The 24,304-nt window shown below is 46.1% G+C and overlaps 1 protein-coding gene across 5 annotated transcripts in view; it reads right to left on the bottom strand.

The window, feature by feature from the left end:
* The window catches only part of LOC112656094 (uncharacterized), an 82,766-nt gene that overhangs the window by 36,052 nt on the left and 22,410 nt on the right, over nucleotides 1-24,304 (bottom strand). For 2 of the 5 annotated variants that reach the window (XM_025441293.2, XM_035704676.2), the window contains exon 4: nucleotides 13,564-13,658. In XM_025441293.2, the coding sequence (XP_025297078.1) occupies nucleotides 13,564-13,658 (95 nt within the window). The other 3 variants (XM_035704677.1, XM_035704675.2, XM_049099417.1) reach the window with 3 other exon arrangements.

Raw genomic sequence — 24,304 nt, 5'->3', positions numbered from 1 at the left:
TCTAGTGAGAAATCTTTGCTCTGGGATTCCATGTGTGTCCTGGCTTTCTTACCCCTTGTCTGTAGACTCTATGAAAATAGGAACCAAGGCAGTTTTATTCACTTCACAGCAGGAGAGCAGCTCTTTTTTTCTTTTTCTTTTTTTTAAGATTTTATTTATTTGAGGGGGAGGGGAGAGACAGAGTTAGCAACAAAGGTAGTGGGAGAGAGAGCATGAGTGGGAGGAGAGGGAGAAGCAGGCTTCCTGCTGAGCAGAAAGCCCGATGTGGGGCTCGATCTCAGGACCCTGGGATCATGACCTGAGCTGAAGGCAGACGCTTCACTGAAGGAACCACCCAGATGCCCCAGGAGGAGTGCAGCTCTTGACACACAGTGGGTGTGTGCACGGAATGTTTGAGTCTTCGCAAAATTCATATAGTGAAGGCCTACCCCCCAAGGTGATAGTATTTGGAGGTGGGGCCTCTGAGAAGTTATTAGGTTTAGATGAAGTTATGAGGGTGGTGCCCCCAAGATGGGATTGGTGTCCCTTTAAAAAAGAAGAGATGGGAGATCTCCTCTCTCTCTCTCTTTCCTCCCCCCCCCCCCACATCCTTCTCTCTCCATCTCTCGGTGATGCCTGCACATGTGAGCACACAACCCAGAAGAGGGCTCTCAGCAGAAGCTGCCCATGCCAGCACTGTGAGCTCGGACCCCTGGGCTCCAGAACCAAGAGATACACATTTCTGTTGTTCAAGCCCCCAGGCCGTTACCATTACCCAGGCTGACTAGGAGAGCTCCCATGGAGTCATCTGAGAATCGTCACTCTCCATCAGGGTCTGAGGCCCTTCCTGCCTAGTCCTGCCTGCCCCCCCTCTTTCCTTACATATGTAACAGGTCTGCACTGCAGCCCAGAGGTCTTCTAGTCCCACCTCAAACAATGGTACCCTCTATTCACCTACCCATCTTCTCTCATCAGCCCTTAAAAAGATCAGTGGCTCTCAGCTGGGATGATATCAAAATCCTGAAGGTGTGCCAAAAAGTACGGCAGGGTCTGGCATGCCCTCCAGCCTCATTACCAACTGCACTGGCCCCGTGTCTCCCCCCTTCTCTGCCTCCCTGCCCATCTCTGTCTTGGAATCACAGGTGCCACGAGATGGAGGCAACGTTTGTACACGAGGCTCTCTCTTCTGGACCGCTCTGTTTCTCTTCACTCCCTCTTCGCCAGGCAAACTTTACTCTTCCTTCAGAGCTCAGCTCTAGTTAACTTCCTCAGGAGAGCCTACCTTGACTGGCAATTTCTCTTATTATTCCTTCTTCTAGAACCATGAACCTCTTCTTAGAAACACTCCAATTGTTGTCTTTCCATGTATCACCATGGTCAATTCTACTTCTGTCTCTCCCACTAGACCATAAGCAAGTTCTGCAAGGAGCAGAAGCACAAATTCTTGGTATTGTTGTTAGCACTTTGCTCAGTATGTTATCTCCAACATCAACATCTGGCACAGGTCAGACTCTCAAAAAGCATTTGTTGAATAAATGAATGAATATACCCTGTATGATGAACATGAAAAAGCTCAGGGTCCCCATGCCAAGTTCCATGATTAAAGATGAGAAACTGTTGCTGGTTTTCTCTCTTGGCTTTTTGAAAGATTTGTTCCCAGTTTCCCTTCCTGGAATCAGTGAATGCAACTAAAATATATGAGAGCTGAGCTCTGGAAGACAGCTCTAAACAAAGTGCAGCATTTGTAAACACTTAACCCGGACACAATGCCAAAAAGCATATGTTGGAGTGGATTGTAGCCATGTGGCATGGAGCTGTGGCGAGATTCTTTATGGTTTTTAATTGAATTGGGGTTGCAGGCCCTCGCTATCAGGCCCTTTTCCGACCTCCCCAAATAAAAATGTTTTTAAGCCTCTAGAAAACATCCGTGTTTAAACCAACTCTCAATTTTGACCCCTTCCTACTGCAAAGTTCAAAAGTTGGAAGGTCCTCTTGCTTAACTCCTAACCCAGTTCCATCAGGAGCTGGGCTTTTCTTTCCAATATGGTGGCTGTATAGGTCAGCCGTTCAGTCAAAATCTGATCCCAAATTCAGCAGCATTGAACCCATACGTCCTCAAGGAAGCATTAGCAATTTAGAAAGAATGAACAGTGTCAGTAAGAATGTTTTTCCGCTTTCATTCTCAGTGAGGAATCAGAAATGCCTAACATCAGCAAAGCTGGTGAGGCCCAGACAGCCCATACCTCTCCCATATTTTCAACATATGAAAAGTATGTGATGTGGAGGAAAGGATGGAACTATATAGATCTTCATAGCTCTATGCCCCTAAGAGAAAGCTTCATGCTGAGAAAGCTTTACCCCATGTTATCCATGGCTTAAAACCATTCCTGCCACATAACTCAATGCATATTTCTTGAATGGTGTGGGAGTTGGATGGGCTAAAACCAGAGTAAGTTCCAGATAGCTTTCTAAGTACTTTGCATATTGCAACTCATCTCATCCCTGTGATGTGGCGACTATCACTATACCTTTCAGACGAAGAAGCTAGAGAGAGACCAAATAACTTGTGCAAGGCCACCAGGCTGGATAGTCGCTTTTTAGGATAGGCTTAGCCTTCACTTGGCCAGACCATGAAGCCAGTACCCCGCCCTGGTCCCTCATGGCCATACGCTCAATGACAAACTATGGTTTCGAGTCTACCTTTCAACTTGTCATGTTGCCACTCAACTCCATATGTCTTCCTAGATTTCTAAGCTTAGGATATATGAGCTTGACATGCCAAAATATCACCCCAGTTAAAAGAGAGTTTGTGGATGCAATTTCTACACTAAGCTGAGTTACTCTTCTGTGAAGAATATCTATAAAGTAGAGCAAGTAGTTGGTAGGATCAATAAGTTCTTGAGTCCAGAGGAGAAGCAGCTGTGCTCTGTTTATGTACAATTTGCCTATATAGCAGCTTCCTTAGCTTGTGACCATGAAATGAGACCACACTTTTTTAACAATCAAGAAATTATGGCAAATCCTCCGGACCTGTGCCCACGTGGGTATGGCTCCTCCATCCTGACTCCTCCCTAAAGCCATGCTGCTGCCTCTGCTCTTCTGGACACCACGTCTCCCAAAGATGAACACTCTTGATACCCTACACCATCCTGAAGAAGAGATTCCGCTCTCTAATTTCTCTAACACAATGACAGCATCGTGTGTCATGGTTGCTACGGGAAGGGGCATGCTCAGATCCAAACCACACCTCAGCATCCCTGCCCAGCATCCCCCAGACCAAGGCGCCCACAACTGTCCCCCATCCGTGGGAATCCTGGGGGCTCCAACCCTCTGCATCCAGATTTAACTTTCTCCTGGTCCCAGAGAGATTCTGTCTCCCAGGCCCAGGCTCATCTCATCCTTAAGATGGAGAGTAGTCACAGCTATTTCCCTGAAGGCGTATCCCACATCCCACCCACCAGTACCTAACTCGGAAAGTCTGAACCAAACAATGACAATAATTCACAAAGCAATACCCCAAGTTTGGCTTATTCAGTTTTAAATAACACCATGTGTGAGAATGCACCAGCCCAATTCCAGAAACTCAGTGCTGAGCCCCCGTTTCACTGTCTTCCCCCCACACAAGGAAAGAAAACATCAGGCCTGCTTGTCCCTCATCATGCCATGGTCCAGTTTTCCAACTTGCCACACACACACACACACACACACCTCTAAGAACGAGCAATAATTTTCTGGCATAGAGCACTTGAAATCATATTAAGGGGTGAAAGAACATTGTAGATGATTCAGCAAGGACAGCACGTTGGTAGAGACTACAGTTTACATTGCTCAACTAAACACCAATCAGCCCAGCAGGACACATGTGGCTGCACAGTATGCAATGGCCTTCAGGGCTGTGCTGTATTTCCAAACCCACAGCCCCTTTGCTTCACCTCACTCTCCACTGGGGTTGGGGGTGGGGGAGAAGGCCAGGATGTTTGGAGTGCAGGGGGCTCCCCTCCCCTGCAGTCAGGCTTGACCAGAGAGGGGTCCTGCTGGGAGACCAGGAAGAGGCTCCCTCCCTATAGGGTCCCCTGGAGCTGCTGTGCCCCCATCTCCATCCTCCTGAGGTGGTCCTTGCTCCATGATTCCCCCTTATCCCAGTAGTGACCCCACCCCGTGTCCCAGTGGGTCTAGCAACCCCGTGTCCTAAGCACTGGTTACTGCACTGTTCTTTGGGGCTTTCCAACAGGCCGCCCACACCTTTGCAAACAGTCTCTTATTCACCCTCCTCCCCGAGGCATCCCAATCTGAATTGCCAGTGGTTTTCTTGTGGGACACAGATGGACTCAGGGCTTCTCCAAGACAAGGGTTGTCTGGCTGAGAGAGCCCATTACACCGGCCCACGTTCAAGCAAAGGAAGGGTCCCCTGGGGGTCTGGGAAGCCACAGAACGTCAGGCCGTGTCCCGCATCCGGTTCTTCCCTCTTCTCCTGTCTCCACCCAGCACTCTCTCCCCAACGTTAGAGCCAGGCTTTTGTTCCCAAACATAATAAAGAAAAGTGTCTGGAAGTGAACAATACAAGTCTTGGCACCTAAAGGCAAAATATATTATTATACTTGTTTTCGCAGGACCTGGAAAAGAAGCAACCCAAGAAGAGGAATTTTATTATAAGCTGGATGCCTCCCTCCTGGCCTTTCTAGGCTAACCTCTAGAACTTGCTTGGGAGTCTGTTTTACAGGGAACATTGGCTACAGGCATGTTTGGTTGTTTTGTTTTGTTTTTCCATTATAAACACTGGCTTTTTATATACTATTAAGCATTTCAACCTAGACTGAGGTTCTATTGCATTTTTAATTTTAATATTTCTCAAATGATTTGGAAGAGCCCACTTAGAGCAATGTTTAAAGGGTCCACAATTATTCTAATTACAGTACTCTTAACCAAGAAATGATAATTGTGTTTTGTTTGTCTTAGGAAACAGCCTTTCGGGATCCGGGGGCTCCGAGCTGCGTTGAGGAAACAGTAGAGAAAATCAGGTATAAACAGTGAGGGTGGACTGGGCACAAAGCAGAAGTTTGGGGGCAGTGTGGGAAGGGAGGCATATGAGCTGCTTTTGTCCTCAGTAGGAAGGCAGAGGCAGAATCAGTATCTCCGGATTGGTGTGAGGAGTGAGTCAGGTAATAAACATGTAGGTGTCAGGCCCAAAGACACACCCAAGAAGCATGCTGTAAGTTATTGGTATAGTACTGAAGAGTGTGTGAGTTTTAGATACAAATTCTTTATTTGTTCTTATTCCATGAAATGCCTATGATTCCCTAACAGGCATTTGCTGGTACCTGGTCTCAGACTGAAAGGAGGGAATGAGGCACCCAGTGTAGATCCCAGCACAGCATCACTGGCCAGTGGCAGGGCTCCTGGGCAGCATTTCCATTCTGTTCTCTGGAGAGCACCATGCCCAAACAAGGATGGAAGCGTCCTGGGAGAACCCAGAATGATCGAGAAGATGTCTAGACCCCAGACTGCAAGCAGGAAAAACAGATGAAAAATGGAGGCTGCATAGCCCAAAGAAAAGGAAACCCTAGAGGAATCTTCTAGGGCACCTTGAAGAGTAACAATACTGATAATCTGTTACTGAGTAGCTACTCTCAGTCAGGAACTGGCTGCAGCCAGGAACCAGGTACACATTTTCTCAAACCTTCACCACCACCCTGTAAAGTCAGGTTTTAGAATCACTGTTGCACGGAAGAGGAGACTGAGGGTCACAGAGAACCAGACCCTGTCTGCCCACAAACCCTTCTCACGCTACCCCCCTTGCCTCCCTTCTGAGAGCTGCTTTGCTGTCATAGAAAGGAAAACAGGCCTGTTTCTCTCGGAGTCTGAGGCACAGAACCAGGAACAATGGGTGGAAATGACAGGAAGACAGATTTCAGGTCGATAGCAGGAAGAACTCGGTCACACTGGGGTTGTTCACGGGCGGAAGGCGCTGCCTGCCTTTGGAGACTAAATTTCCCATCGCTGAAGATATTTGAGCATTGTTGGGAAGGGGGGGTGGTTTGGAGGAGAGCAGAGTAGCAAAAGTACATCTGCATTAAGTGAGATTTTAGATGTCTTTCCCTCTCCTAAAATTTGCTCAGTCTATGAAACAATCCGTTCCCAGGTTCAGAGGAGAGGGTTGGTTTTGCTTTCCCCTTTAAGTTCTCCTTAAAGACTGAGCAAAAAGCTGTGTAAGAATTCAAGTGCTCCTGGGAAGAGCTTCCCACAGCCACCTCCAGCCCATCCCACCACAAGTTGAAGGGCTTTGAGGTCAGGAGATTGAAGTGAGCCCTGAGACCAATCTTAGCATCTTTCTGTGTGTGGGTCTCCAGCTGGGAAGCGAGTCCTCCCCCTCAAGGGTAGTACCCCATTCCAGACGCCTTAATCCTTACAGTCATGCACTGGGGAGGCAGGGAGTCATTCGATATCTCACACTGAACCTTAGCAAAATAAAATGAAACACAAAATATAAAGTAAGACAACTTTTTTGCAAACAAAGCTTTAAAAAGAGAGCCAGCCAATGTGTTTTAGACATCTCACAAAGTTCGCATTGTATTACAAAATTATTTTTAATGAAGCTGTTATTATGCTACAAGAATGCAATAAAACATCCGAAACCTGAAATTTCCTATTTTTATCACCTCCTGTAAATTTTTCAAAAAAGCCAAAATGATTTGTTTCAAAATGTGTACAGGAATAATTGGATTGAGAGTTTTCATGCCAACTTTCCATTTGGAATGAAATCTAGAGACTGTTACTTCATAAACCACTGAAAATATGAGCACAAAACGAAAAGGGTAAAATATTATGGAATCTAAGTGCAATCAAACATAACACACCCTGGAAGGAACCACTAGATTTACCATCTCCCAGTGTGTGGTTCAACACAGAGAACTCTTTTATATAAGAAAGTGTGCACAAAAAAAAAAAAAAAGAAGAAGAAAAAATAATCGGTTTTACCTGAATCCCCTAATTACTTTCTGGAAAGAGAAATGCTACATACATGAATTTCTGTATGTGAATACATAATGCAAAATGCTAATTCTACACAACATTCAGTATAATATTATTCTGGATTCTTCACAAAGGTGATATGCAAGCTCCCTTAATTTCCTCTTTGCAAAGCAAATATTAATTATTCCTTGTTTCAAAAACTTAATCCTTGGGTGTGAGGCAAATGCACTGTGGCACATGAATGAAGTATGAGAAGTTCATTTCAGATTGTGTGATTTGTTGTAACAGTCCTGCTAAATGACCAAAAATGAATCATATGCCCAAATGTGTAAGTATACAGGAAGATCAGGAAGATGTTACTTATCTCGTGATTTTGGATTTAATTTTCAATTCACACCTTTCTTAAAGCCACTCCTGACAATGAGTCACTGAGGGAATAGTCAAACCCTCAAATGCAAATCAAGTTTCTTTTCGGTGAACACTCTCTCCAAAGCATTCATCTCTGTCAGCGTATCCAGGGCATTCTCTTCCAGAAATAAGTAGAGCAATTCTGTCTACCATCTGGCTCCAGGAGCAAAAGGTTTCTTCTTCTTCTTTTTTTTTTTTTTTTAAAGATTTTATTTATTTATTCATGAGAGACACAGAGAGAGCAAGAGGCAGAGACACAGGCAGAGGGAGAAGAAGCAGGCTCCATGCAGGGAGCCTGATGCGGGACTCGATCCCAGGACTCCAGAATCATGCCCTGGGCCAAAGGCAAGCACTAAAGCCACCCAGGGATCCCAAAAAGGTTTTTCTATGCAAAGACATAAAACTGACCTGCCCCTTAGTCTAGACTTATAATCTTTCCAAAGATATCATTCATCTCCTCATCCATTCCAAATGGGTGAAATCTGAGATGGATCAGTAATCAGAGGTGAAAGGACCGGGACCTTATTTCATATGTTTACTTAAGTTGTTTGTGAAGAACATAGGAGCTGAAGTTACTCCTTCAAGAGAACCAACATCCCTGGGAACCAACCCAATGTTTACTTTTACTATGTGACAATTGAGCATGTTTTCAGAAATACGGTAGGAAACACTGCATAATAGAAGTGACATGGGTCTATGTAGCTTTGCAGATGTCAGTGGTTAAGACTACTTGGCTTTCCTGCTTGAACTGGAGTGAGATCTCCCACCCTTGGTAACAATCTAACCACATGAGTTTATGCTAACATAATAGATAAAATCACAGTTGGAAAAAAAATTAAAAGAATCACTATAACAAAAGTGAGTTTGAGCTCTCTTTAATTGTTCTTTTAATCCAATGGATTGCCTGCATGTGCAAAGTAAGTTCGGGTTTCAGCATTAAAATTGTTTTTTTTTTTTTCTCCTTCTTTCTTTGGCCCCACTAGAATAATATGCTGCGTACTGAAATATGGTCAACACCACAAACTATGAGTTCTCTTGGCTTCTGCTGCTGTGAAATTTTTAAACTGATCATTTTTGAAACACTTAACCCACCATGAAGAGACTTTCTTAAAGAAATCTTATGGTCTTTGTTTTACCTAAAGCAATTAATGAAATTGGTGTCCATGCAGGTGGGGCAGGAACCATGCAACACCCACCGAAATTAAGGCCAGCCAGATTCCAACTCATTGGTATAGAAGTCAGCTTAGAATCCTACAGGGTGAGATGTTGTCCTGTGTGCTAAATTAAACTCTAGTACAAAACTGTCTTCTTTCAGAACCAAGAGCACTAACAGAGTCATTTAAAGATCTCAGTGGACCCACTATGACATGCTTGAGTCTGGCTCAGTGTCTCACTGTCCAAAAAGCTCCTGCTTTGGAACTGCAGCCACATGCTCCTGCAGCTGGAAGGCCGGCTCTCCAGTGTGTGTCCTAGAGTAGGAGCATGCTGGCCAGCTTGTAGGGCTGGAAGCTCCCCCCTCACTTACTGGCTAAGTGACTCTAACTATAAGCAAATCCCTTAGCTTCTCCATGTCTGGGTTTCTCTGTGCACCTAGCTGTCACAGTGCCTAGCTCACCATGCAGTTGGGAGGGTAAAGCAGTTAATGAGTAGCTAAAACAAGAAACAAAGGTCTTTCTTTCAGCTCCTGAACTATACTACTGACTTTTTTGGGAGAGAAATTTTCCTAAGGACTCATGAAACATCAGTTTTAAGAGGCTGTGCCCGAGAAGAGCTGGAGGTAAAGCTATTCACACTCTTTTTCCATCTCCTAGGATGTGCCCCATCCTCAGACCAACTTCTCGTTCTGTTTTTACTTTCCTGTGGCATGACCATGGACCCAGCTTGTTACGTGACTGTCCTTCCCCCACTTCCCAGTGGCTCAGAGTTAGGCTTTTAGAGGTTTAACCATGTAAAGCTGATAATTCATTGACTCTAATGACATCTGCCTATCAATATGAACATCTGATTTTAGTCCAAGGTAATTCTATCATTTCGGGCTGAGTGACACAGGGTAAAGTTTTCAGGAGCAGCTAGGGTTCCCCTAGCTGCCTTTATATCATATGGCTCACCCCATCCTTCTTACGAATTCTGTCAGCCTCAGATATACAGGCATAACCTGGTGTTACAGTCTTTTTTTCAGTAAAGCATGTTGATTCCACTCAAAGGGCAATCAATAGGACCAGTATCAATTTTATGGAATCTACTTCATTTATACTGCAATTCATATATAAACATTCCAATTAGAATTTTTTTTTTTACTTTTCATCAATTATACTTTATGTATAATAAGAGAAAAAACACCTCAGGCTTGACAGTATACGTTACAAGGTCTGATTTATATAGTTGTAATTTTCTGTATGTCTATTTACATCAATTAAGAAAAGGTCAATGTCTCACTATTTCCGATCGGACTGTCTGTAGGGGTGAAGATAAAAGTCGAACCTCCCCTGAGTGATAAATGCTTATCTTGTGTTGTACTATCTTTGCCGTCTGCAGTAGAGCAGGTGAGTCGGGCTCCTGGGAGCCTCGCTCCAGCGGGTGATTTATCCAACTTGCCACTAGGGGGAGGTGAGGCTAACTAGTGACCCAGATCAGCGGAAGGGAGCAGGGAAAGTGCAGGAAAGGTAGTGAATACAATTGCCCAAATCAAGGGAAAAGAGGAGGCCAGGGGAAGAGGAAGAGCTCTGGCTGGACATCAGGGATACTAAGGGACTCTCACCGATTTTTTCAGATGAATGAAGAGGAGCCCTGATAAACAAAGCAAGATGGCCAGGAGCTTGTTTCTGAGTAAGGGGGATCTCTGCTCCCTCCTTCATGGGTGCTCCCCAGCCAGGGGTGCAGGGGAATGAAGTTTCAGTTCCCGATGAGAACAGTGAGCATTGAGGAATTACCAGCTGTGACATGGACCCCCATTACTGATAACATGCTTGGTTGCGTTTTGGCTTTGTTCAGTTTTTGTACTCAACATGGGCTCCTTCGATGACCTCAGTGACAGGGATTAGAGATGAGGTGCTGGGTGAGGAGGGGAAAGTTCAAAGCATGGGGGTGACAGACCAAGCCCCTGTGACAGGCTTGGTAGAAATGAGCACTGCATCTTCATGTTTAAAAGAGAATCTCTCCTCCCTGAAGCCATGTCCCATTCAGCATTTCCCCAAAATAATGGCAAAAGTCACCATTGAAATGGATTGTTAATTGTCTGGGTTCAATCACTGATAAGAATAAACCTGCTGAGGCAGCTGGCTTTTGTCGCTTTGGCTCATAAGCAATATTGTTCCAGCCCTGGGGATCCTGGGAGGACAAGGGAAGGAAGAGGAGATGGGGAAGGAGATACACAGGGCAGACAGACTCACCCTCCAGGAAAAGCCCACCACTCAAATGCCTGAATCCAACGGGCCAGAAGAACCCCCAACCCGGTCCTCACAGGGGGCCCAAAACTTGTCCCCATGGGAGTCTTCTGTGCCAAACTAGAGTCTGAACTGCACCCAGAAGACAATGGGAAGCCTGTGGTGGTATTCAGTCAGGCAGCTGGTAGCACTACAAATCAGCCCCATCAGCACTCCATCATATTATTCTAATCCTTGGCATAGCAATGACCACTACCTAATATTTATTTATCTATTCACTGGCTCATTACTTCATTGTTACTGCCTGTCTCTCCCCACTAAACTGTAACTTTCATGGCAGCAGGGACTTTATGTTTTGTTCACCACAGTATAAGCAGCAAATAATCTAGGCAGGACACTGCAAGTGCTCGGTAAGGATTCCTGCGTGAATAAAGATTTGATATCAGAGGTGGGAAATGGGAGGTCAAAAGCCAGAGTCTGCAGCATGCGGGGGAAGGGCGGGGGGAGGCAGGGCAGGCAGTTGAGGCACAGTATGCAAGTAGTGTTTGGGATCAAGAGGAGCTCAGAGATGGTGGCTGCTGCAGTGTGCCCAGGTAGGGTATATCACCCCCCAGCTGTTGGGAGTGCTGGTGGCTCTGGGCTCCTCACCAAGTCCCTCTCTGGGAACTACCTTTGGTGGAGACAGTCACACTGCCCAAGTTCATAGCAGCCACTTCCAATGGTTGATCGATGCAGGGGGTGGATGGTAGGCGTCTGGCCCCTCCTTATGGGAGGACACTCGGAAAGGCCATCCCAGATCCAACTCCCAGTGGGACTGGTTGAGGCCTTTCTTATGATCTCAACAAGGAAATTCAGATTCTCCTGCTCAGAGTTACTTCTGTCCTTCCTTTATAGCTATAGATACCAAGGTCACTCCTCCATAAACTGGTCTTACACAGATCTTCATCTCTACATCTGCTTCCCAGAGAACTTGACCTTGGTGGTGCCAGGAGGGATCCGAGGAATAGACTCTCATGTTGAATTACCGAGCTGGATCATCCATCTCCCAGCTGGAAATGAAGACCCATCCCTGGTGGTAAGAGAAGCCCTGACAATTCCCAGCTCTCTGGAGAAGCACAGTCGTTCAAACCTTCATTGGTGATGGAACTGGGATGTGATACAAGGAGGAGGGAATGTGCTGGTAGGCTGGGAGGTACAATACACAGGCTTTTGAGAGACTCTGAAAAGCTGCCACTCATGAGAACCAGGAAACTGGTGGCTTTTGCTGAGTCACTGACACATTAGAAAAAGATATGTGAAGCCCAGGGCTGTGAGGCCCAGAGTTATGAATCACCACTGGAAGCAAGGCATGAAAGTTAGAAAGCCTCATGGGTAGCACCTAAGGAGGTCCTACATGACCAGAGGGCAGAAAAGGCCAAGAATAATGAGCAGAGCCTAATTATGAGGACAGTAGCACTCCAAAGAATCTGAACCCCCAGCTCTGGCAGATCTGCTAATCAGGGCCACAGACCCCACTGGGGTGAGGGGCATCCTACAATTTGGATGAGGACATCGAGTTAGCTCAAGCCTAAAAATGCCATGCAGAGCCACGTGGGCCCCATCCTCTCTCATCAAGGGAGGAAGAGAGGTCTCCAGACTGTAAGACCACACAGGCTCCCGAAGATTTTACCGCCACTGTCACTTCCACCAGACCAATGACTAGAGTTGGGGGCAGACAACACATGGTGGGAAGTGCTGGGGCAGCTTAGGGGAAAGAGGGCTGGCAGGGTCCAGCCTAGGTGGACTGGCCACGCTGGAGATGGTGTACAGGTCTGGGTCTTGAGGGTGATGGATCAAAGGGGGCAGGAGACAAAGGTTGGTAGGGAGAATTTATTTATACAGATACTGTCTTCTACTGTAGGTGGTCTGCCACCCTGGCAAGGACTCCAAGAGATGGTTGCATTCTGCTGCTGGGATGACTCTTGGAACTTTGGAGAAAATTATGGTCCATACTAACTAAGGCTGAAATGGAAACAGTATCAATGAGGAGTGGACAATCTTGGGTGCTATCAGTCTTGCAGAACCACCCTGTGTCAGCTGAAGAGAGCATCGCCCAAGTGCATGCCTTCCCTGGGAGCAGCCTGACTCCATGACTGCTCCAGGAGTGCAGAGAAATAACAAACACCCACCCCCCTGACCTCAAGGTGAGACAACTCTAAAAACCCATCCAACTCCTAAGCTCCCCATGAGATCAGAGACTAACAGGAGTGGCTAGAAAGGAAAGATAAAATAACAAGGAAGTAGTATCCCAGAAACAAGAGAAGTTGCTAAAAGGAGTGTGTGCAAGTCCCTGGGATTTTATTTACTATAATCTAGTTAGAGGGCAGTGAGGCCGAGTGGAGGCAGGTAGACAGGAAACCGGATTGGCTACAGTAATTGAGAAGTTGGGTAGTGGCCACAAGGAGTCTCATTTCTATTTCCTTTACTTTATATATATTTGAAATATGCTATAATAAAAAGTTAAACAGAAAGGGAGTGAATATGAGTGAATATCAACAGCATTTAGGTGGCAAATACAGAAAACCAGGAAACCCAGGTGCCTGGGTAGTAGCTCAGTCGGTTAAGCGTCCAACTCTTGATTTCAGCTCAGGTCATGATGTCAGGATCGTGAGAATGAGTCCCACATTGGCTCCAGGCTCAGCTCAGAGTTTGCTTGTCTCTCTCTCTGCCCCTCCTCCTTGCTTGCACGAATGTGCTCACTCTCTCTTTCTCTGTCTCTAAAATAAATTTTTAAAATCTTAAAAAAAAAAAAAAAGAAAAAGAAAATCAGGTAACCAAGACTTACCTTTTCATCATCTCTCTGTGGCACTGTTCTAGGCTCTGGGGACACAGCAGTGAACAAAGCACATGAAAATTCTTGTCCTTTATGAAAATTAGATTCTAGTGGGAGGGAGACAGACAGTGAACAAAGTAATTAGGACTGACAAACTGTTTTTGTGCACTGGTGTGTTGATCTTGCCATTCCTTCCCTCCCATAACGGAATCTTAGTGATACATAACAAGTTCAGGGATGGAGACAGTACAAGAAAAATATTCTATGAAAGCACCAGGACCACAGATTGCATACCTAAGTTCTTCCTGGACCGTGGTGTTGGGCACCCCCTAACCCAACCATAAAGCAGAAATATAGTTTCCTCCTTCTCAAAGCTAGCAGGAGTGATAGCATGGAAAGAACCATCTACAGGTAACCCAGAGCCAACTATGCATTCCACTGTGTGGATTTTTACCATGGGCTCTGAAAGATGCAAAATGACTCTAGCAGCTCCATACCCTATAACCTCTGTCATTCAGATTCCTCGGGAAGACCAGAGTCTCTTTTCCCAAGATGGTGGGCTAAATCTCCTTTATGTGTCACTGGCTCCAATTGACTCATGTGCCCCAAATTAGCCATTGTCCCTGGAAAATACAATGCACTGATTGACTCAGACTAGTCTTATGCTCCTTTCCTGAGCTGAGGGTGGAGTCTTGTTCAAGGACTAATCACATACTATGAACAGCAGGATTTGTTTTGACAGTAGGGTCCACAGGATTTGATGATGAATTTTAAAGAAGTAACAGAGCAGTAATTTCCAATGAGGGTGCTGCCACTCAGAAGGCAGTTTTGGAAATTGGTGGGAGCATTTCTGATTGCTACAATTATTAAAGGGGAACTACTGGCATTGAGTGGGCAGGAGCCAGGGATGCCAGATATCCTGCCCGATACAAGGCAGCTTGCAAAGAGAAAACAGGCCTGAGTCCTGCACAATTTCCATACATCTCATCCAAACTTAAGCCTGAGTACATGCTCTACAACAAGATGGGTTGCAAAGAGATTTATTTTCTGTGATACTGTCACTACCCCTAACCCATATCATAACAAAGAAATCATTTTGTCTCTAACGCTTACAAATAATAAAACTGAGCTCATTTACAAGATTACCATACTTCCTCATTTTTTCACTCTAAGAGTCTGAGTCTGTAATGTGTCTTGACATGTTATCAACGCATCCACTCCAATTAAGGGTATTTCCCTCATCCTCTTATTTTATACCCTTTTAAGAAAAAGACCATAGATATGAGGCTCCTGCAAGATTTTCCCCTGGTCATCAGGGAAGGGCCTCCTACTATCAGATAGGGAAGATGGGACACCCTGATGCCCAGCAGATAGGAAAAAGTGCAGCTGTAGCAAAAAGTCTGCATACATTTGAGGGGGGAAAAAGGCATTTAAATGAGTATTAGAAATATGCATTTTTAAAAGACTACAGTATCTATTCGGGAAAACACTTAAGTTCTATAAATAAATCACAGTGCTTATCCAGGGAAGCAAAATCCAAGGCTCTCATTGTTAGTTTTTCAACTTAGAATACATGGCATGAAGATTGCTCAGCTGTCAAGGGGCTGGTTTTTGTTTTTGTTTTTGTTTTTGTTTTGTCAACATTGGAATAGCTCTGGTTTTCCTAAAACTAGTTTCTAATCTAACATTGGTTTTTAATCAGTGTTCATTTACTCAGATCTCTGCTCTTTCCCATTCCTGAACTTTCTGTTCAGAATGCCTTCTGATTTTCTATCTCTTACATTCAAATGCTTCCCTAGAAGCAGCTGCAAGCATCTCGTCAGTTCATTGCAGACTGTTTAATATCTCTGTCGAGTAACTCATTACCTCAAAATTTAGGGGCTTCAAATAATATTTATTATCTCACTGTGTGCCTGCCTCGGGTCCATGCCTGTGAGGCCTCATCATGTGATGGAAAGATTAGAACAAGAAGTGGCTGGAATAAAGGGCCATTAAGGCTCCTCCCAACCACAAGAGATTACTGTAAGAAGACATCTGCACTAAATGCTTTTTTTGCATTCTCAAGGAGCTTATTTATCTTTGAGAAGAGAAGCTTTGTCTTTCTAGTTCATGTCCCACTTCTGTGGAAGCAGAAGTCAGCATCTATTCAAGCTTATAGATCCTGGGCAGCAGAAGGTACAGATTAAAGCCAGGGCAACATGAGGCAAATGGGTTCGGCACATCAGAAGGTTGAGCGAAATAATTCCTTCATTCAAAATATTTATTGAATACCTTCCATGTGCCAGATTTGTGTTAATTATTGGGAACTGTCCCGGAAGGTAGTTGAAATTTTAATAGCAAGATACCCTCATCTGCCTGAAACTAGGTGAGGGACACAGAAGGATCCAGGCAGAGCTTCTTAATTAATCTTGCAAATTTCAGACATGTGATAGGCTGACATCTTGGTCAAGGTTAATCATGATAGTAGGAATATTTAATTTCTGACACGGATGTGGAAAGTCTTCCCTGGACATTCAGTGATGGGACACAGAGGAGCTGTCTTATGTTGCGCTGCTAGAAGCAGAGCCTGAGGAGAGGATCTTGGTTTAAGAGGTTGGTTTAGTGATCTTGGGAGAAGGGGAGCACAGGAAGCAGGATAGAGCAGGAAGAAAGCAAAGCAAGAACGTGGTTTCCTGGAGACGGGAGACAAGCTCCAGTCAGGTCCCACAGGGAGGCTCGGGGTTTTGTTCTACTGTGAGGAAGGGGCACTGATTTCTATCCCTGGGCCATTCATTCCATCACTGGCCACAGTCCATGTGGATTTAGCAACACAACTATCACTTATGACCTTAATGACACTGGGTCCAAGGGTGAGGTGGAAGCACAAGCCTACCTACTGAGTATATTCAAGAGAGAACGGGAAGTGAAAAACTGCAAGCAGGGGGTATGGACACCTCTTCTGAGAAGTATAGCAGCAAGTGAAAGCAGAGACGATGGTCGTGGCTGGGGAGGCACGTGGCTCAGAGGTCTTCTTCCAATGAACAAAATTACATTGTATTTCTATATTGATAGGGATAATCTAATAGAGTGCGAAAGCGATGATGCTGAGAGAGAGGAGAGCTGAGGGGGACAAAGGGGAAAGAAGGCAGTGCACAGGTGGAGGGCGTGGCCCTGGTGCGGATAGGGCATCTGGAGGAACTGGGTGAGAGACAGCCTACCAGAGTGGGTGGCCACGGTGATGGGGCGGCTGTTGGCTTTGCTCTGGACCAGAAAGCATGGTCATGAGTAGACAGCGATGCTCATGGGGGCCTGAGGAAGAGACAAAAAGTGGTGGAGGTCTGAGGAGAGAAGGGAGAGGAAATAGGGACCTAGACAGTGAGGAGGACGAGGAAAATTGGAGGTCATGGATAACTTCCCTAATGCAGGTAGATTTTGAATTGATTTGAAATTCTCTGGGGAGACGGTCTGACACTAACGACTTCTCATACTCTTTCTGTGTCATAGTGTGACCTTTATTTCTGCTACTTTCCTGTTCTCTAGCCAGAACTTCCAAGACACAGATTCATGTTGGCTTTTGTCTCCTAAATATCTCTCATTCTACTTCGTGCTCTTCATCTCAACTCCTAGCATTTTAGGACAAGCTGGCATTTCTTCTTCTTTTTTTTTTTTTTATTAAAAGTTTTATTTATTTATTCATGAGAGACAGAGAGAGAGAGGCACAGAGACACAGGCAGAGGGAGAAGCAGGCTCCCTGTGGAGAGCCTGATATGGGACTCAATCCCAGGACACCAGGAACACAACCCAAGCCCAAGGCAGATGCTCAACCACTGAGATACCCAGGTGCCCTGTGTCTTTTTTTTTTTTTTTTTTTTTTTAGTGTATGTGCTGCTGAAGCGAGAACCAGTTTGTTGTCTTTTCTTACCGAATAATGAGAGTTCTTTTTATCCTGTAGTATCCATGATATTGTATGTATTGTACATAACTTCAGCCACTTCATGTCTTGCATTTATGCCTTCTTTATGGCATCTTTTTATGAACAAATGTCCTTAATTTTAATGTAGTCCAATTTATCAATCTTGTATTTTATAATAAATGGTCTTTGTGACTTGTTTAAAAAAAATCCTTGCTTACCTCGAGGCCATAAATATCTTCCATATTTCTCTTCATGTTTCACAATTTTGCCTTTTACAACTAAGCTTTAATTTAGCAATTGAATGCAGATGAGGCAGGTGGTCTAGCTGAAATACCAAGATTGGAATTTATAAGTCCAATCACATGCTTACATTGTAGGGTCTGAAGTTAATCATCAATGGCCTCATCCTACAGCAAGAAAATAACACGGCTCAGAAGATTTGATATCTTTCCACCAGCATCACTGTTATCCTCTTATGTCACCATTTCCCCATTGAGTTATGTACTGCCACTTTGCTCTTCATTTCTTCTTTCCTCTCAAATATTCCATCTTGATCACTTTTTTCTGCCTTTAGGCTTCCAGTGGCAGTTTCCCCATCCTTGAAAATGTTTCCACTGTCTCCCTTGCTCCTAAAAGATATTTTCACCGGCCTACAATTTCAGGGTGATGGTTATTCCTTGACAATACCACTTCTCTGTCCTCTGGCCTTTGTTGCTGTTGAGGAATCATCTGAAACTCCAACTGCTACTTTATTAAAAACAATGTGTCTTTTTTTCTTCTGGTTCTTCTTTAAAATATGTTTTTCTCTTTGTCATTGCTGTTCTGGTTTTTCTATAATGTGTCCAGATGTGGATTTCTTTTTATTTATGGGGTTTGTATGTATTAGGTATTTGTGTGTGTGTGTATATAAATATAAATATAAGTATAAATATAAATATAAATAAATAAAATATATATATATATATATATATATATAGAGAGAGAGAGAGAGAGAGAGAGAGAGAGAGAGAGGGAGAAGATGCTTTATGGGAAGTTCTTAGTAAATATGTCTCCCGATACTCTTATTCTTCACTGTTTCCCTCCCCATTACTTCTGCAGCTCCAATTAAACATATATTAAGTGTCTCAATGTACCCTGCACTTCTTTCCTTCTCTTTCATATTTTATAAGAAATGGGAGCAGGCATTAATGGAGCAAAGTAGGAAGGTATAAGAGTGTTTCAGAGGGAAGAGTATGTGTTACTTGAGCAAAGCCCACAGGAAGCTTGCATGGCCGATGCTCACAGAGAGAAGGGACAGGTAGGAGATGAAGCAAAGACATGGTGGGGCAGGTTGTTGAGGGTTTGTGGTCAAAAGTGGGGACGATTGCAGGATTTAAAGTCATGGCAGCAGGATCATATCTGTGTGTGGAGAAACTCACTCAGCTTTTGGAAGACAGAATGGACCAGACGAAGGCCAGACAGAAGTCAAGAGACTAACTATGAGGCTATCGTGGTGTCTAGGCAAGCAATGACAGCTTGGGGTGCCTGGATGGCTCAGTGATTGAGTGTCTGCCTTCAGGTCAGGTTGTGATCTGGGGTCCTGAGATCGGGCTCCCGACAGGGAGTCTGACTATACTAAGGTTATTAAGAGTACAGAGGAGTGGAAATCCTCCTGGAATGCTTTGGGCAATGTACTTTGAATAACTACCTTCAGGAGAAAATGGAACTATCTAGTTAGCCTGAGAATGGAGAGACTTACTACCCACCATGTAAATTCCTAGAGATTCTCTTGTAGTAAGTTACATACAATAATATTCATAGCAACATGTTTTGTATTAGCAATAAAAGTGGATAAAACTGGAAACAACATAAATATCCTTTAACTGTATAAAAGATAGTTTGAATATATTCATGTAATGCCATACTATACTTTGAACATAATTCAGCTTCCCACATCAACACAATAGAAATTCGATAATGTTGTGGGGATAAAAAAAGAAACCCAAAACAAAAAAGAAAACTAGCTTAGGATGCATACAATAATATGTCCTATAAAGCAGACAAACTAGAAAATGTATAATGTAGTTTAGGGAAGACATACCATGCTGGGAAAACCATAAAGAAAGAGATGATTATCACAGAGACCAGAAAAGTGGTTATTTCCATGGGGGCAGGGGTATGTAATTCAGGAACTGATCACACAGTGGATGTTCTAGTTTAGACACAGGATTCTAAACCTATTTTATATTTGCATAAATAACACATTTACATATAAACAATACATTTATGTTTTATGTACTCTCACAGGCCTGCTCTATTTCATAATATATCTCAGGTTTTAAAAAGCGAAAAGCAAATATCAATTGAATATAGCTACTCAAATGAAGAGCTACAGTAGCTCACACAGACAACATTTTTCAGGAAGTTTTGCTATGAGACAGAGCAGAGCAGTGGTGTTGTAACCAGTAGAGTAGGACAGGTCAATAATAGGCCCTTTTTCTCTTTTTAAAAAGATTTTATTTATTTATTCATGAAAGACACACAGAGAGAGGCAGAGACATAGGTGGAGGGAGAAGCAGGGTCCCTGATGCAGGACTCGATCTCAAGACCCCAGGATCATGACCTGAGCCAAAGGCAGATGATTAACCACCTGGGTGCCCTTATAGGTCCTTTTAAAAATTTTATTTATTTATTTGAGACACAGAGAGAGAGAGAGAGAATGAAAGAGAGAGAACATGAGTGAGAGGGGAGGGGCAGAGGGAGAAGCAGACTCCCTGCTGAGCAGGGATCCCTGGACCCTGAGATCATGACCAGAGGGGAAGGCAGATGCTTAACCCACTGAGCCACCCAGGCTCCAAAGATGGGAAACCAAACAGCCCGTGCTAAGGTGCCTCTGGGAATGAGCCTGTAAAGCAGAAGCAGGAGGTGATACCTAGCAGAGACAGACTAGCCTCAGGCAGCAGAAGCCTACCACCGGCAGATGGGATGGGGAGGAGCCTGCCCTTCCAGAACAGCATGGATGTCTCACTTTTACAACAGTGTGTAGGGCCAGACAGGTGTGGGAAGGAAAGGAAGGAAAGGAAGGAAGGAAGGAAAGATGAGGGGTTGCCCATCTCATTACTCAGAAGTCAAAGGCTAGTGGCTTCTTCTGTGGAGAGGCAAGTGGAGAGGAGGGGATATAAGAATTTCAAGAAGTGTTAGGAAAGTGGGAAACATTTTGCAGAGTGTGGCAGAACCATGAGGGAGTGCTGCGTGCCCACGTGGGGCTTGTGGTCATGAGCGATCACTGACCCCTCCAGCCCGGTGTATAATTCTCCCAGATGACTTGTAACCTCCGGCAGGTGGAGGTGCAGAAGAGCTGGAGGGCTGGGTCCAGGGGTTCACCAGGGTCACACTCAGGCTGGCCGGAAGGAGGCTCTTCAGTTGGTAATGTTCCCCAAAGTCCACTCCCGTATTTTTCTATTACTGTTTCTTGGGACCCCAGCTACCAGAGCCCTACTCTCCCCAGTGACCTCTAGGTCACCATGCCCTCTCCACCTAGCATTGTGTCACTCACCAAGACATCAGGGTTTCACTTACTTAACATCTGATACTAAGTTACTGAACGTTAGGGGGAAAAAAAAAAGGCATTCACTGTCACTAGTCACCAAACACATAGAAGTTAATGGAAAGGGAAAACCCAGTGTGTGGCAACCAGTTTGAAAACATAAACCAGAGAATGCCCAGCGTGGTTAGGAGTCAAATGAAACAAACACTTTCATGTGCAGCTGGTGGGAAGACAAAAGCTTTGCGGGGCGATCTTGCGAGAACTTTGGAAATCTTTAAAAATGTTCCCCCTCTGGGATCCGTGGGTGGCGCAGCGGTTTGGCGCCTGCCTTTGGCCCACGGCGCGATCCTGGAGACTCGGGATAGAATCTCATGTCAGGCTCCTGGTGCATGGAGCCTGCTTCTCCCTCTGCCTGTGTCTCTGCCTCTCTCTCTCTCTGTATGACTATCATAAATTTAAAAAAAATTAAAAAAAAATGTTCCCCCTTTAATTTAGTAACTTCTAGAAATCGTCACTCTGCAAATACATTGGGACATATATAAATATTTCACATCAGGTTCACTCTATTCTTTTAAATAGTAAAGAATTATAAACAGCACAGACGCCCAAGCAACCTAAATAAGAGATCTGCTAAATGTATTATGGCCCACTTGTCTTTTCTTTGCAGCCATCAAGAATAATCATCTAGGTGTGTATTTATTGACACAAATAATACCCACGTATATTTAAGAATAAAGAGGAGCTGCAAAACAACATACAGTTTCTATTTTAGTTAAAAATACGTTTATGTTATTGCTGAGGTCTATCCCCACAGGGCTTCTTCTGTGGATGTCTCTACAGTGTTGGGAATGCCTCAGTTTCCTTTACTCCCTCAGAGAAGTTCCCCTGAAAGGATTGCGGACTCACGTTGACAACTGTGAACCAAACAAAAGTTCTTTTCAAAAGGGCTATTTTGAAGATTATGATTCTGACTTTGGCAGAACTAAGGTGATTGGCAGCGGAAGGCATTCCAGGTAAAATTCCTTAAATAAAAATATGACTTTAAATTATACACACACACACACACACACACATATTTAGGTGTTATCTAAATAGAAAAAAGAAACTCTAGCACTATCTGCGCAACTCTGAGGCAAATCTAAGATTATTTCAAAATAAAACTGCCAAAGAGAAACAACAGACCTGCCGGGCAGATGAGCTCCATAAAGTGAAACCCTGGACGGCTCAGCGCGGCTCAGACGCCCGGCCCCAGGGCCTGTCATCTGGGGAGAGCCGCGGCCCCCCGACCGCGGAGGTGACTGCCCCCAGGTCTGCCACGCTCTCGGGCAATCTGGCGAAATAAACAGAATTCTCCTTGCGGCCTGGAAGTGAGATCAAATACGACCCTGACGGCTGGACACAGAAAACACGGTAACTCCCAGCAGAACGACGGCTGGCGGCCACGCACTCGCGCTAAGCCCCCGGGGAGCGCAGGCTGGGCGGCGGGGCGATGCGGCCGCGGGGACAGGGGCAGGGGCAGGGGCCAGGGGCAGGGGCCAGGGGCCAGGGGCAGGGGCAGGGGCCAGGGGCCAGGGGCAGGGGCCAGGGCCAGGGGCAGGGGCCAGGGGCCAGGGGCAGGGGCCAGGGGCCAGGAGCCAGGGGCCAGGGGCCAGGGGACAAGGGCCAGGGGCCAGGGGACAAGGGCCAGGGGCCAGGGGCCAGGGGCAGGGGCCAGGGGCCAGGGGACCAGGGGACAAGGGCCGGGGCCAGGGGCCAGGGGCCAGGGGCCAGGGGCTAGCGGTGGCAGCGACGGAAGGGCCAGGCACCGCGACGCCGCAGGGCGAAAGGACCGGACGCTGCCGCTGAGAAAAACAGAAGTGAGAGCGGGGCCCTTGCAGAAACACTGGGAGAGGGAAGGGAGGCACGGCTCGGAGGGTGCACACGGCTGGCACCACGCACACACACACACACACACGGCTGGCACCACGCACACACACACGGCTCGCACCACGCACAGTCACACACATGGTTGCACCACGCACACACACACACACAGCTCGTACCACGCAAATACACACACACAGCTCGCACCACGCACACACACACAGGGCTCACACCAGGCACACACACACACACACACAGGGCTAGCAACACGCACACACAAACACACGGCTGGCAACATGCACACACACACGGCTCGCACTTGCACACATACACACATGGCTCGCACAACGCACACACACACGGCTCGTACCACGCACGCACACACACGGCTGGCACCACTCACAGACACACACATGGTCGCACCACACACACACACACACAGCTCGCACCACGCAAATACACACACACGGCTCGCACCACGCATGCACAGACACGGCTCGCACACACACACACACACACAGGGCTCGCACCATGCACACACACACACACACTGCTGGCACTGCACACACACAAACAGAGCTCGCACCATGTGCACACACACGCGGCTCGCACCACGCAAATACACACACACGGCTCGCACCACGCAAATACACACACACAGCTCGCACCACGCACACACACACACACAGGGCTCGCACCACGCACACACACACACTGCTCGCACCACGCACACACACGGCTGGAACCACGCACACACACACACACACACACACACGGCTGGCACCACGCACACACACAAGGCTCGCACCATGCACAGTCACACACACGGCTCATACCACGCGCGCACACACACAGGGCTCGCACCACACACACACACACACACACGGCTCTCACCATGCACACCCACACACAGGGCTAGCACCACACCTGCACACACACACACACACACGGCTGGCACCGCACACACACACACAGCTCGCACCACGCAAATACACACACACGGCTCGCACCACGCAAATACACACACACAGCTCGCACCACGCACACACACACACACAGGGCTCGCACCACGCACACACACGGCTGGAACCACGCACACACACACACACACACGGCTGGCACCACGCACACACACAAGGCTCGCACCATGCACAGTCACACACACGGCTCATACCACGCGCACACACACAGGGCTCGCACCACGCACACACACACACACGGCTCTCACCATGCACACCCACACACAGGGCTAGCACCACACCTGCACACACACACACACACGGCTGGCACCGCACACTCACACACACACAGCTCACACCACGTGCGCACACACGAGGCTCGCACCACGCACACACACACACACAGCTTGCACCACGCCTGCACACACACACACGGCTGGCACCATGCACACACACACGGCTCGCACCTGCACACACACACACACGGCTCGCACCACGCACACACACACACAC

Source organism: Canis lupus, chromosome 22 (genome assembly GCF_003254725.2).
Source record: "Canis lupus dingo isolate Sandy chromosome 22, ASM325472v2, whole genome shotgun sequence".
Taxonomy (NCBI): Eukaryota; Metazoa; Chordata; class Mammalia; order Carnivora; family Canidae; genus Canis; species Canis lupus.
Note: the sequence above shows the minus strand (reverse complement) of the source record. Positions and strands in the feature narration are given on the sequence as shown.